The sequence below is a fragment of the Pongo abelii genome, chromosome 2 (genome assembly GCF_028885655.2).
Source record: "Pongo abelii isolate AG06213 chromosome 2, NHGRI_mPonAbe1-v2.0_pri, whole genome shotgun sequence".
NCBI lineage: Eukaryota > Metazoa > Chordata > Mammalia > Primates > Hominidae > Pongo > Pongo abelii.
In genome coordinates, this window is record NC_085928.1 from 94,577,272 (window position 1) to 94,589,503 (window position 12,232).

Here is a 12,232-nt window from a genome sequence, read left to right on the forward strand (position 1 = left end):
GAAATTGAATCATAATAGCAGGTTAAGGGAGAAAATTGAGCATTTCTAAAGAAGAGAGTTCTGAGAACATCCTCTCTGATAGAATTGAAATTGTATTCACTCTATATGTAAATCTGAGACATACACACAATTTTTAAAAATAAATATACCTGTAATCTGAGGAGGAATTTAAAATGATTCAAGTGTTAATTTTGAGACAAATTGTTAATTTTTTGTAAGTTGTTTTCTCATTTAATCTCTTTTACTATTTCCCTACTTGAAGCCTCTTTTAATGGAAATACTTATTACTTACTCAGTTCTCATGGCCCTTGTGTTATTATCATAAATTTGGTTCACTGAACAAAACTGCTCAGAGCTCATGCAAGAGAGTCTAAACCAAAGAGAGTAGGAGGTAAACCACAGGCCACCTTGAAGGAGAGATTATGGGTTGGTGGCAAACTCAATGCCTTCAAAATCCAGGAAGTAAGTAAAATAAATGAATGATGCCTATTAAATATAAGAAAATTAGAAGAGTGTGGGGGAGATTATGGGAATGGCAAATGCTCCCCATTCCCCCACTTCATCCCAATCTGTGATCACCTGTATTAGTCCATTCTTACAGTGCTATGAGGAACTATCCAAGGCTGGGTAATTTATAAGGAACAGCAGTTTAATTGGCTTATGGTTTCTCAGGCTGTACAGAAAGCATGGTTGTGGAGGCCTCAGGAACCTTTCAATCATGGCGGAAGGGAAAGCAGGCACGTCTTCTGTGGCTGGAGCAGGAGGAAGAGACAGTGGAGGGAGGTGCTACACACTTTTAAACAATAAGATCCCCCAGTAACTCACTATCATGAGAACAGCACCAATGGGGAATTCTGCCTTGGTGGTCCAATCACTTGCCACCAGGCCCCACCTCCGACACTGGGGGTTCTAATTTGACATGAGATATGGGCAAGAACACAGACCTATATCATACCATCACAGCCTCAGTAGATGATTACAAGAAGGCAAAGGATCCGATTATTTTAAATGTGGATTCTTGTATAAAGCCTCTCCATTTGCAAGTTTTAGCAACTGAAACAGTTAAAAGATACACCTACTGGCCTCTAATTTGCAAATTTTGTTCAGTCTCCCCCAGCCCCCCCAAATTTGTTCAAGGAGATCCCAAGGGCCCATGAAAGAGCCTCTTCCATTTTTTTCTCCAAAGCTCCAGAAACATGACAAGGAGGACTCTCCTGCCTCTTGGAGATCAGAGGAGGAAATGGCAGCAGAAGCCGCAGCTCTGCGGGTCTACTTTCAGTGACACAGGTAAAGACTGCATTTCATCATCACCCACACCCTCCCGTGGGCCTCAGGAAAGAGGCTGCACTCTCAGAATGGGGATGCACAAAAACACCTTCACCAACATCCTTGTGTGGTGGCTGCAAAGGACAAAAAGCTGGAGGGGAGAAAACGCTGGCCCTTGAGTACTGTATTCCCAGCCTCCCAGTCTCTTCCAACTCTCCTGCCTCTTCACTCCCTTCTTCCAAGCCAGTGCCCCCCAGCCCACCACCACCTTTCTCCAGTCTTTCCTGTGGTGCTCCTCCAGAATCCAATGTTCACAAAGCAGACCTTCTGTCATGCACAACTTCTTGTTTAAAAGGTCAACCCCAACTTAAGGGTGTGACATGGCCCTTAGGCTCAAGTCTGTCTGCAAAGCCCTGTAAACCAGCTTTCTCTGCCTCCCTAACACACCCCCAGGCAAACTCCTCTGCTTTCACTGAGTGGACTCTTCTCTTCAGTTGCTATTTGGTAAATTGCCCTTCACGTTTCCCTGTATGTTCGGCTCCTAGGAAGCTCAGGTCACAGGGAAAAGTCAAGGCTTGATAGAATTAATCTTTGTCTTAATGATGGCTAACTGTTGAGAGATCATAGGTTTAAGACTCTGGTAGAAAGATAGCTATAGCCAATTTCCTTGTCCAAATGCTTCTACTCCAAATTTTTTTTGCAGTATCTAAGGAACTCATGCCTAGCTCTATCTGGCAATCTATAGTATCCCTCCTAGTCTCAGTTCCCATAGTAGACTGCTGGAATAACTGAGGGTGATGTGTTTGGTCTGTAAACAAAAAGTGTTAAAGAAGGCCAGGTACAGTGGCTCATGCCTATAATCCCAACTACTTGGGAAGCTGAGGCAGGAGAACTGCTTGAACCTGGGAGGCAGAGCTTGCAGTGAGCTGAGATCATGCCACTGCATTCCAGCCTGGGTGACAGAGCAAGACTCAGTTTCAAAAAAACAAGAGCTAGAGAGAGAGAAATGTATCTAGCTCTCTGAAATTTGTTTATAAATATAGGGTTACCATGCAATATTGGCATATATCTAGACTAAAAAAATTACTTGTTTATCTCAAATTCAAATTTAACTGGTATCTTGTATTTTTTCTGGCAAAACTGTTAAGAAACTCCCATGGACCCCAGTTACAGATCCTCTCCTATAAATAGTTTCTTTTTCCTTTTTAGAATTAGATAATTCCAAATTAGAATTAGGGAATTCTTCATCTGACCTGTGAATAAATATGTTCATGTTATAAGTTGCAGAAGTAGATCAGATACAAATAAAAAACAAAATTAGTGAACAAATGCTGGTAGCAATTGATTGGAAAAAATTCTATCAACCACTTAGTGATCATGATTTTTAGCTAGAAAACACTTTCATGGTATTCTGATTTCACTTTGATATGTAAGTCTTTACTGGATAGCTTTAAATATATGTGCACTTGGCCTTTCTCTCCCCAGCCCTCTTTTTAGAGTATTCTAAATACTTAAAGATCCAGACTACCTTGCCCCCTATTGTTGTTCAAATATGGTGTTGTACTCAGATCCTTGCATTCTAGAAAGCTTATTTCATTCTCCCATGTCATAAGTTTGTCAGCTCTGCACTCAGTTGCCTGGGGGGATATGGCAAGTGCTATAGCAGAGGCTGTCTTTCATATTTTATTTTGAACCTATTCCACTGTTCACCATCTCTTTCTCATTTTTTAAGGATCAAGCTAGTTTACCTAAGAACATAGGCCTATGCGCATGACTACAAACCTCTTTCTATTCCTGTTATGAAGGCCAGTATGTCATTTTAGAGTGCCCTGTTCAAATTTAAATGGGGTGACAATACCTCAGACTTGACTGCCTAGGTTGAATTTTTTGTCCTGGGTGTTCTATGCAGTGGGTATTTTCAGGTAGAGGCTAGAAGGCTTTAGGCTTTTTCCCAAGGCTTGTTGAATTGTAGGATTTTTGTCTTAGAATGCTTTTTCTAGACACTTTAAGAAGATTCAAACGTATTACCCAAGTTTCCTGTAGGCTTTGTTTTGTCAGTTTTTGCTTCTGTCTTGCCTTGAGGCCTGACATCTCCTGTCTTCCCGGTAAATTGACTTCCCTTGTACATCTTACCAGAAAGATATTTACCCTAACTTGTTACACAAACCATTGCCACAGTACCTGTGGATTTTTAAGTTAACTAACATTTGTATTTCTCTTTAAAGGTTTTGTGCACAGACCAAACAAATCACCCCCAGTCTTCCCAGCAGTCAGATGTGGTAACTAAGACTAGGATGGATAATATAGGTTGTGAGGTGGCAAACAACTTAGGATCCTAAGATTTTGCCAAGACTGTCATCATTACCTGGAGTACAATGGGACTAAATAATATACTTCCCTTTAAGGACAAAGGAAACATTCTATTAAAACCATCCTCACAGGGTTAACAAGAATTACATGCTGGGTTCTGGACAGAAATATAGTTGTAATTAAGCATTAATCAGGCTGCACTTCAGCCCACTTCACTTCGGCCCACTTTTTCGTAACCAAAAGTCCCGGAGCACCGGATGCTGACCATTTGCCTCCTCATTATTCCTACAGAGAAGATTTCTGATGTTTGTGAGAATCTGATGTTAGAATCATAAGGCATTTGTTTGTTTAAAAAGTGCTTAAGATGTTTTTCAGATCCTGAATTCCAGCAAAACAGCTATTGCCAACCAGTTTGAAGACCCGCCTCCCCAAGAGGAACTGAATCAGCATGAAAATGCAGTTTCTTCATCTCACCATCCTGTGACTGACTTCATCCTGCATTCTTCAGCCAATGATCCCCCACCTCAGTCACTCCAACCCCCTTAAAATACCTAGACCTAAACGGCTCAGACAGGCAGATTTGAGGTTTCCCCCCATCTCCTTATTTGGCAGCCTTATGATTAAACTTCCTTCTCTGCTGCAACCCTGTGTTTTGGTGTATTGACTTGCCATGCATTAGGCAACAAACCTATTATAGTTACTTTTTCAAAGGAAATTCAATCATTGGATTGGTCCATCTGCTTATTTATTTCTCCCCTTTTCAAAAAAAAAAGTGTCTACATATTGAATTTTTATACATTAAGTGGTTCATGAAACCCCTGAAATGTGTTAATAAATAGGGCAATTAATTATGAAATATTTGGACATAGCTAGACTTTAAAAATTGTTAATCTGAAGTTCAGATAGACTTGGCCTTCTCCAGCTTTCGTGATTATTCCCTCAGCAGCAAGTTAGTCTTAGGCAGAGCAAGTTTAAAGACATTCATGGTGCTCACTCTGCAAAACTGCACAATTCTCAACATGCACAGAGGCAGACATGATAGGGCTCAGCCCTGGAATTGATAACAGTAGCCAACACTTGCTAAGAATTGTAGACCCTGTTATTATCCTGTCTTGCAAGTGATGAGAAATCTAAGGCTTAGGGATGTTAAGTATTAGTTCAAGGCCAATGGTAAGTGGCAAAGCTCAGATTTGAACCCAGGCAGTCCCATCCTAAAGGCCATTGTCTTAGTCTGTGTACTGCCCTCCTTGCTAAAAGAGCTCACCTCTCTAGCCACTTCCTTCTCCCTGTCCCATCTCTCCTTGTACCCTCAAAATAGTCTTTTTAGCCTCGTCACCTTATCTATTGGCCTATTTCTGCCTTGAGGACCTCCCACCTCCTCGCCTGCTGGACTTCCTTACCTGCCTTGTTAATACAACCCTGCCCAGCACCTGCCTCCCTGGTCACACTACAGCCAGGTAGCAGAAACCAAAATGGGCCTGGATTCCCCAACCAACTTTGTTCTATTTGCAAGATTTTCAGATCATGCTGAATCCTGCCTAGGCTGCCCTCCCTCTTTCTTTTCTTTCTTTACCATCTGACCACATGCCTAAATAAACATGACTTGGGCGAATACAGTGTTCCCCAAATTGCATTCATTCCCATTTTGTCATGATTTGTCTTATCTTTTTAAATTTTAGTATATTTATCTTAAACTTTATATTTCAGCCTCAATGAAAAACAAGTACTACCTGTAATTAGAAGTTAAGAATAAAAATAAACATAAGAGAAAAACGATGCTGATGATTTCCAGCTCTGCATAGTTACTTGCCTTAGCTACTAGGAGTGAGATTCAGTCTCTCTGTTAAAAAGTGAGGCTAGCCACCATTAGAGGGGCATTTAATTCTAGCACCAAACCGAAACTCTCCATTTGACATATTCAGAAGGATTAAAGAGAATAACCTACTGAGAGATTCAATGTAGATCACTTAAGATTATCTTAAACAGGAATATGACTCCCAACTTTGGAGAAACAGCAGTGGAGGCCAGATCTTAAACCCAGGGCAAGCTGGTTTTAGACCTGCTTCAACCCTAAACCAGTACTCCTTTCCACCCACCCATCTCCCCCCAACCCCTGCAGGCATATCAAGAAGACAAGGTGCATGGGGGAAAACAAAAGAGTCAGCTTCCCTAGGGCTGATGGGTCAAATCTCAGTGCTTGCCTCTGACATTTTGCTTGCCAACAGTCTGTCTTGAAAACCAACAGGTTGCAAAGAAGAATGTGAACACCTATATCCAGAGATGCCCTATATAAGAATAAAGACTATAAGACCAAAAAGCTGTTCTTGATTTAATGTTTGGGGTGGACATACCTAGTTATATGATTGGGCTGTTTCCCCACCCACATCTCATCTTGAATTGTAGCTCCCATAATCCTCACATGTCATGGGAGGGACCCAGTGGGAGGTAACTGAATCAAGGGGGAGGATCTTTCCCATGCTGTTCTCATGATTGACAGTGAATACGTCTCACAAGGTCTGATGGTTTTATAAAGGACAGTTCCCCTGAATATGCTGTCTTGCCTGCTGCCATTTAAGATATGCCTTTGCTCCTCCTTTGCCTTCCTCCATGATTATGAGTCCATTAAACCTCTTTCCTTTATAAATTACCCAGTCTTGAGTGTGTTGTTATTAGCAGCATGAGAACAAACTAATATACCTAGCAACTCCTTGGTAAGTGTTATTTTCTATATCTTCTTTACATATAAAGAATTAATCCTCAGCATAGCAAGAGTACCATTAGGACAACAAAGGTAAACATTCTGAAACTATGTACTGTCTGCTCAGCCTCTTGAAGCCATCAAGACACCAACATCAGATTAATTGTGTAGAAGAACTCTCTTTATCTTCCCATATAACCCTCCAGGAGATGTTGGTGTTTTAGCTGCTCTCCGTATCCTTTGCCTACCAGAAAATGACTTTGAATTGCAGTTTCTTGAGCAATAGTGAGAAAGGGTTATTGCCTTCACCATGCACAAGGAGCTCAATAGCCCAAGGGTTGCTGAATGAAGCTGCAGTTGTCTCACTCACCACGTGACAGATCCTTGATGAGGCTGGCAATCCTTTTGTTCCAGGAATTCAGCATCTGCTCTCTGCGTAGGTGAATTTATGCATTGGCTCCCTACACACTGGACTGAGTTCCGGGATAAGGGATTTGCAATGGCTCTTTTAGTCTATGTTCTAAATCACATTAGATGACAGGAGACCTGCATTTCTTATCTAACGTTGCCTCCTTCCTGGAGGATGGTAATTCTTTATGCAGGTATTGATACTTGGATTTGCTGCCTCTATACACCCAAGCAGTTTTTCTACTTAATTTTAAAGCAATGGCATGTGTCCTAGTGACTAGAGGGGGAAGATTTTGCCATCTCCCCATCCTCCCCTCTCCCATTCCACATTAGAAATGAGGGGGATATGTTGTTAAAATATGCAAGTGTCACCCCTAATTCTGATGGAAAGTCAGAGCAGGGCAGGTTTCCACACCCTGTTGTGTCAGCAGAGCTCACTTGTAATTCATCAAGCTCTCCTCTGTGCACGTTGTTATTTTATAGATAATTGGTTGCCTCTCATTTACTCATAATGGGGCCATGCAATTTCAAAGCAACTGAGTCAGCCCGAAACAGCATTATTAGTAGTAGTTATAGATATACCGTCAAGGCAAAATTTCGACACTGGCGTTTTTGAAAAATCACCATAATTTCAGCCACTGGATCACCCTTATATCGTAATTGTGGATAGTCAAGGTGATTGAGAAAGGACAGGTTTGCCTATTTAGCACATGTCCTGGTCTGTAAATTGTACCTTTTAAAATCTACCCCAAATCTCAACCACCTCAGAGATGTTCCACTGTCAGCACAGAAGCCTCTAATGAGAAAGGCCCAGGAAGCTGATCATGGTACTCTCATATTTTCTTGGGGGAAAGGTGGATTTTAAATTCAGCTTCATCACCAATTTAATCTTAAACCCACTAGATAAACCCCATGTGAGGAGCTCAATACCAATGTTAATGTTTCAGCCATCCCCAAGTTTCACAACAATTATGAAACTCTTTCAGCTGTTCCCAAATTGTTATGAAAATAGATTTTCTTTAGGATACAGGTACAAGAGAAGATACTTCTTCTAAGACTAAAGATACATTAGTGTGTTCAAAAAGCTCTTTGCCTGGCAAAGGACCCATTGTTTTAAAAGAAGCCAGAAGGGAGATTTCAATTGGTTTTTCCCTTCTTCTCCAGTCCAATTTCTGTTGGATCTGGCCGCCTCTCCTCTCATTCTATTTAGATGATTACATTTCTAGAATCTGGTTTTAGTGACAGGAAATTAAATACTCTATTACCTGGATTAGATAAATATAAACCAACTCCGTGTGCCTGAATTGGGAATAATAAACCACAGAGTCATGGAAACTTTATAAACCATCAAATCAAATGTCTCAAATGATTTATGTTCCAACAACTCAAAAGAGGACCATCCAACTACACTTTAAAAACCTCCTTTTAGAAACATTCTATGAGACAGTCTACCCCATGGATCCAAAATGGATTTTTGGCTTAGTTTATTTTTAAAATGTTTTAACAAGACCCAACTTCCTCCAACATGTACCCAGTTGTTCAAAAGATTTCCTACAGGCCATTGATGGCTCAAGAATCTGCAGAACTCTTCCTTTGAGATTTACTTCTACTGGTGATTGAAAAACGACTAGTGTCCTGAAGTAATTTTAACGCATGTGAATCTTCAGACCACATGATTCATTACCACAGAGTCCTTTTCAGAAAAGTATAATCTAAATAGCCAAAGATAATGTTTTACGAGTTTCAGGCATTACTTACTCACATCTTGCAAAATGGTAATACAATCAAATGGTAATACAATAAAATAAAACCTGTCATTGTCACCCTCATCATTTTCATCCTCATCTCCAGCAATGGATAACTGCATATTAATCTGCATACTCTTATATAGCAAAAACTTTCTAAACCTTTCTTCTCCTAAGACCTTTCTTTTCTTTTTCTACTTGCTTCTCTCCACTCTACGTAGTGTGCTCCTTTCAGTGTTGCCTTTTTGTGTGTCTGTGCCTGAAAGGAGGGTGAGAAAGAAGACTCTTCTAGACAGTGTGGAAGGTTAATATGAAGAAAGGCTATGAAAATTCATTCATAACCTTTGACCCCACTGCTTCATAATAGCTAATATTTATGCAATTCATTTGATCCTGTGCCTAAAATGTCCCTCAGCCACTTCTTACACAATAAATGCTCCATTATTTTGACATGCTGGGGCATCAATCAAGTTATTATGTACATACTTAACCTGGATCATCAATACAGGATACACTAGCAAAGTCAGCTCTAGATTGTGCTCCTTCTGGCTTTAATACTTCTCTGATTATCTAAGAAGCAGTTGAGTGTATTCTACCACCTCAAATTCATCAGGAGTGGTGGGCAATCGAGACTGCAAATGTCTTATGTATTAAACTAAAGTCCTCCCAACAATAAGGAAAAGAGAGGATAGAGCTAAGTAGGGAACATCTTGTTAATTAAAATGTCACCACTTGTCCCAGTGGTGTAAGTGGGGTAAAATTAGACCCCAGCCCAAATATATGTATGTGCCACTTCTTCTTCCTCCAGATACCTGTTTTTCCCTCTTTTCTCCTACACAGATAATTGAGGCAGAACATGATTTTTGGAGAGGTCAGGAACCATACAAAGACAGGGGAAGAGAGTGCTAAGGAAGCCATCCTGGGAATAAACTTTTCCTGTCTTATACCCAACTCCTTCGGGGGATGAATGTCTGCCACCTCCTCTTTTATCTCCCCAGCCGTCACTGCACTGGATTTTACAACCCTATCATGGGGTTACCCCCTCTATTAGAGCTTCATGTAAATAATAACAGAATCAAAAGAAAAAGTCAAATGGCAGGTAATGTGTCCTTCAGAGCAAATGTTTGTCTTGTGTTTTACACAGAACTTTTAAAAATGTGCTTTGAAAACAAAAGACTGATAAAATGAACATTACAGTTTGGTGAAAATTATTTCCCAGCACCTCTCTCTCTCCCAACAAGAAACCTGTTTTCCAATCCCCTGTCCTAAGCACCAGGCATATCCACCACTGAGTGAAAGTATAAAAAGACACTGCAGTCTCCTAAGAATGGCATCTGAATTGTCTTGTCAGTTTGGTTTCTACTCTCAGTGGAAATATCTTTAAATAATTTAAAGTGGAACCCCATCATCGTCTGCCACTACACTTACTCTCTGAACCTGGACATGTCGCTCTTTTGTGCTCAATTTCCTAATCTCTGAATTACAATGATGGAAAAAGCATTTTACTTATATCCCAGGGTTATTATAAGAAAAACACAAAATAATGGAATGGGAAACCAGTATGCCAACAGTATAAATACATTATTTTTTTCTATGATTTCTAGTATATTTTGAAGATGATAAATTATAGGGATATTCGGGTAATGAGAAATTAGTTTAAGCAGTAACTAGAGAATTAAATCTGTAGGGCAGGATGTTTTCAGACCACTAAAAAAAAAAAAAAAAAGGGTGTCTTCTGCTTTTATTACTAAAGGCCAAATAGTTTGACTGAATCCTCCCACTGTGTTCAACTAGAAAGACTACACAGAATTTTTTAAAAATCTGTTAGAAGTAGGAAGGTAGCAAAAGATTACAGGACCAAGAGCCAAGGAAGACAGAGATCCATAGAAGTGAGCCCCGTGTTTGAGGTTGCTTTTCCATTGAGGGCATTTGTGAGTCTCAGAGAGGCAAGTGGAGATAAAGCAATAGTCAGTTTTCCAATGGTAGAGTCCTTGCTAAACCTCCACCTCTGGGTGGGAATTCAAAGATCTGGGAGAGTTATACCCTTGGAATAAGAGTCAGCCCTTACACCAACTACAGCCCAACTTCAAATCATCTGGGCAGTTGAGAAACTCATGACTGGAAATTGAATTAAGGTGATCTCAAATTGCCAGTCCATTAAACTCCTGGCGAAGCCAGAAAATCCTCTCTGGAAGAAAGTAATACCAACCAAGACCTGAAATTACTTCTCACATTTGTTTCCAAACAGAATGCTCAGTACATGTGCGAATGTTTGTCCCCCACAATGCCACACTGCCCTCCCCACACACATAAACGCAGAAGGCATGTGATGAGACAAGTTGTTGTGGACTGAATGTTGTGTCCTTCCACAATTCATTTAAGCCCTAACCCCCATGTGATGGTATTAGGAGGTAGGCTTTCAGGAGGCAAGTAGATTTAGATAAGGTCGCAAGGGTGGGGCCCTCACGGTGGGGTAGGTGCAATGATAAGAAAAGACATCAGATTTCTATCTTTATGCATATTCAAAGAAGGGGTCAAGTGAGCACACAGCAAGATGGTGGCCCATCCACAAGCCAAGAGGAGAGGCCTCAGAATGAACCGACCTTGCTGGCACCTTGATGTTGGAGTTCCCAGCTTCCAGGACTATGAGAAATAAGTTTCTATTGTTTAAGCTACCCAGTCTATGATATTTTGTCATAGCAGCTCAAGCTGCTTAAGACAGAAATTGATACAAACAAGATCAGAATCACAGGTTACCTGGAAATTGGAATTATCAGACATAGATGTTAAAATAACTATGTTTATTTATGGAGAGAAAAGACAAGATTGTTTTTTAAGTTTAGCGGAGAGCTAGAATTTATTACAAAAAAAAGACACAGATCATGAGAAAAATAACCAAATAAAAATTCTAGAACTCAAATGAATGAATTTAGCAACACATAATTCACAGCCAGAAAGAGAATTAGTGAACTCAAAGATGAGCCATATGAAAATACCAGACTGAAACATGAAGAGGTAGAGTGGAGGAAAAAGTAGAAAAGATGACAGAAGACAAAATACAGGGAGAAAGTTGAAAGATATTTATTCGTATTTCCATGGGGAGAGAAAACAGAGTTTCACTGGAAGCTAGATTTAAAGAGACGATGGCTGACAATTTTTCAGAACCAGGAAAAGCTACCAATCCAAAAATCCGAAACACAGCAAAATCAAAGCATGAGTGAAGATTCCATGCTTAGACACATCACAATAAAATTGCAGAAAAGCAAAAACAAAGAGAAACTTAGACTTAAGAAGGAAAAAAATCACTGGCTTTTCAAAGAAGTCATAATTAGACCAAAAGCAACAACCACAAAAAAATGAAAATCAGAAGACCACGGGATATGTCTAAGAGCCAAAAGAACTACTGAGTTAGATTTTCATACCCAGTTAATATGAATGAATGAATGACTTCATGAATGAAGGTAAGATACATGCATTTTCTGATGAAAGCTGAGAATCTGTCACCAATAGACTTATACTAAAAGAATTCTAAGGGCCGGGTGAGATGGCTGACACCTGTAATCCCAGCACTTTGGGAGGCCGAGGCAGGTGGATTGCCTGAGCTCAGGAGTTCAAGACCAGCCTGGGCAATATGGCAAAATCCTGTCTCTATAAAAAATACAAAAATTATCCAGCCGTGGTGGTATGCACCTGTAGTCCCAGCGACTTGTGGGGCTGAAGCGGGAGGATGGCTTGAGCCTGGGAGGTTGAGGCTACGGTGAGCCAAGATTGTACCACTGCACTAAAGAAGAAATCAAGTGGAAGT

The 12,232-nt window shown here is 40.3% G+C and overlaps 1 protein-coding gene across 27 annotated transcripts in view; it reads left to right on the plus strand.

The window, feature by feature from the left end:
* FHIT (fragile histidine triad diadenosine triphosphatase) overlaps positions 1-4,219 on the plus strand; it is a 1,506,756-nt gene extending 1,502,537 nt beyond the window's left edge. For 22 of the 27 annotated variants that reach the window (XM_063722031.1, XM_063722032.1, XM_063722036.1 and 19 more), the window contains 2 exons: positions 1,187-1,287; positions 3,941-4,219. In XM_063722031.1, the coding sequence (XP_063578101.1) occupies positions 1,187-1,287; positions 3,941-4,122 (283 nt within the window). In that variant the 3' untranslated portion in view covers positions 4,123-4,219. The remainder of the gene's footprint in view (positions 1-1,186; positions 1,288-3,940) is intronic. The other 5 variants (XM_063722037.1, XM_063722040.1, XM_063722038.1 and 2 more) reach the window with 3 other exon arrangements.
* Positions 4,220-12,232: the final 8,013 nt, after the last annotated feature.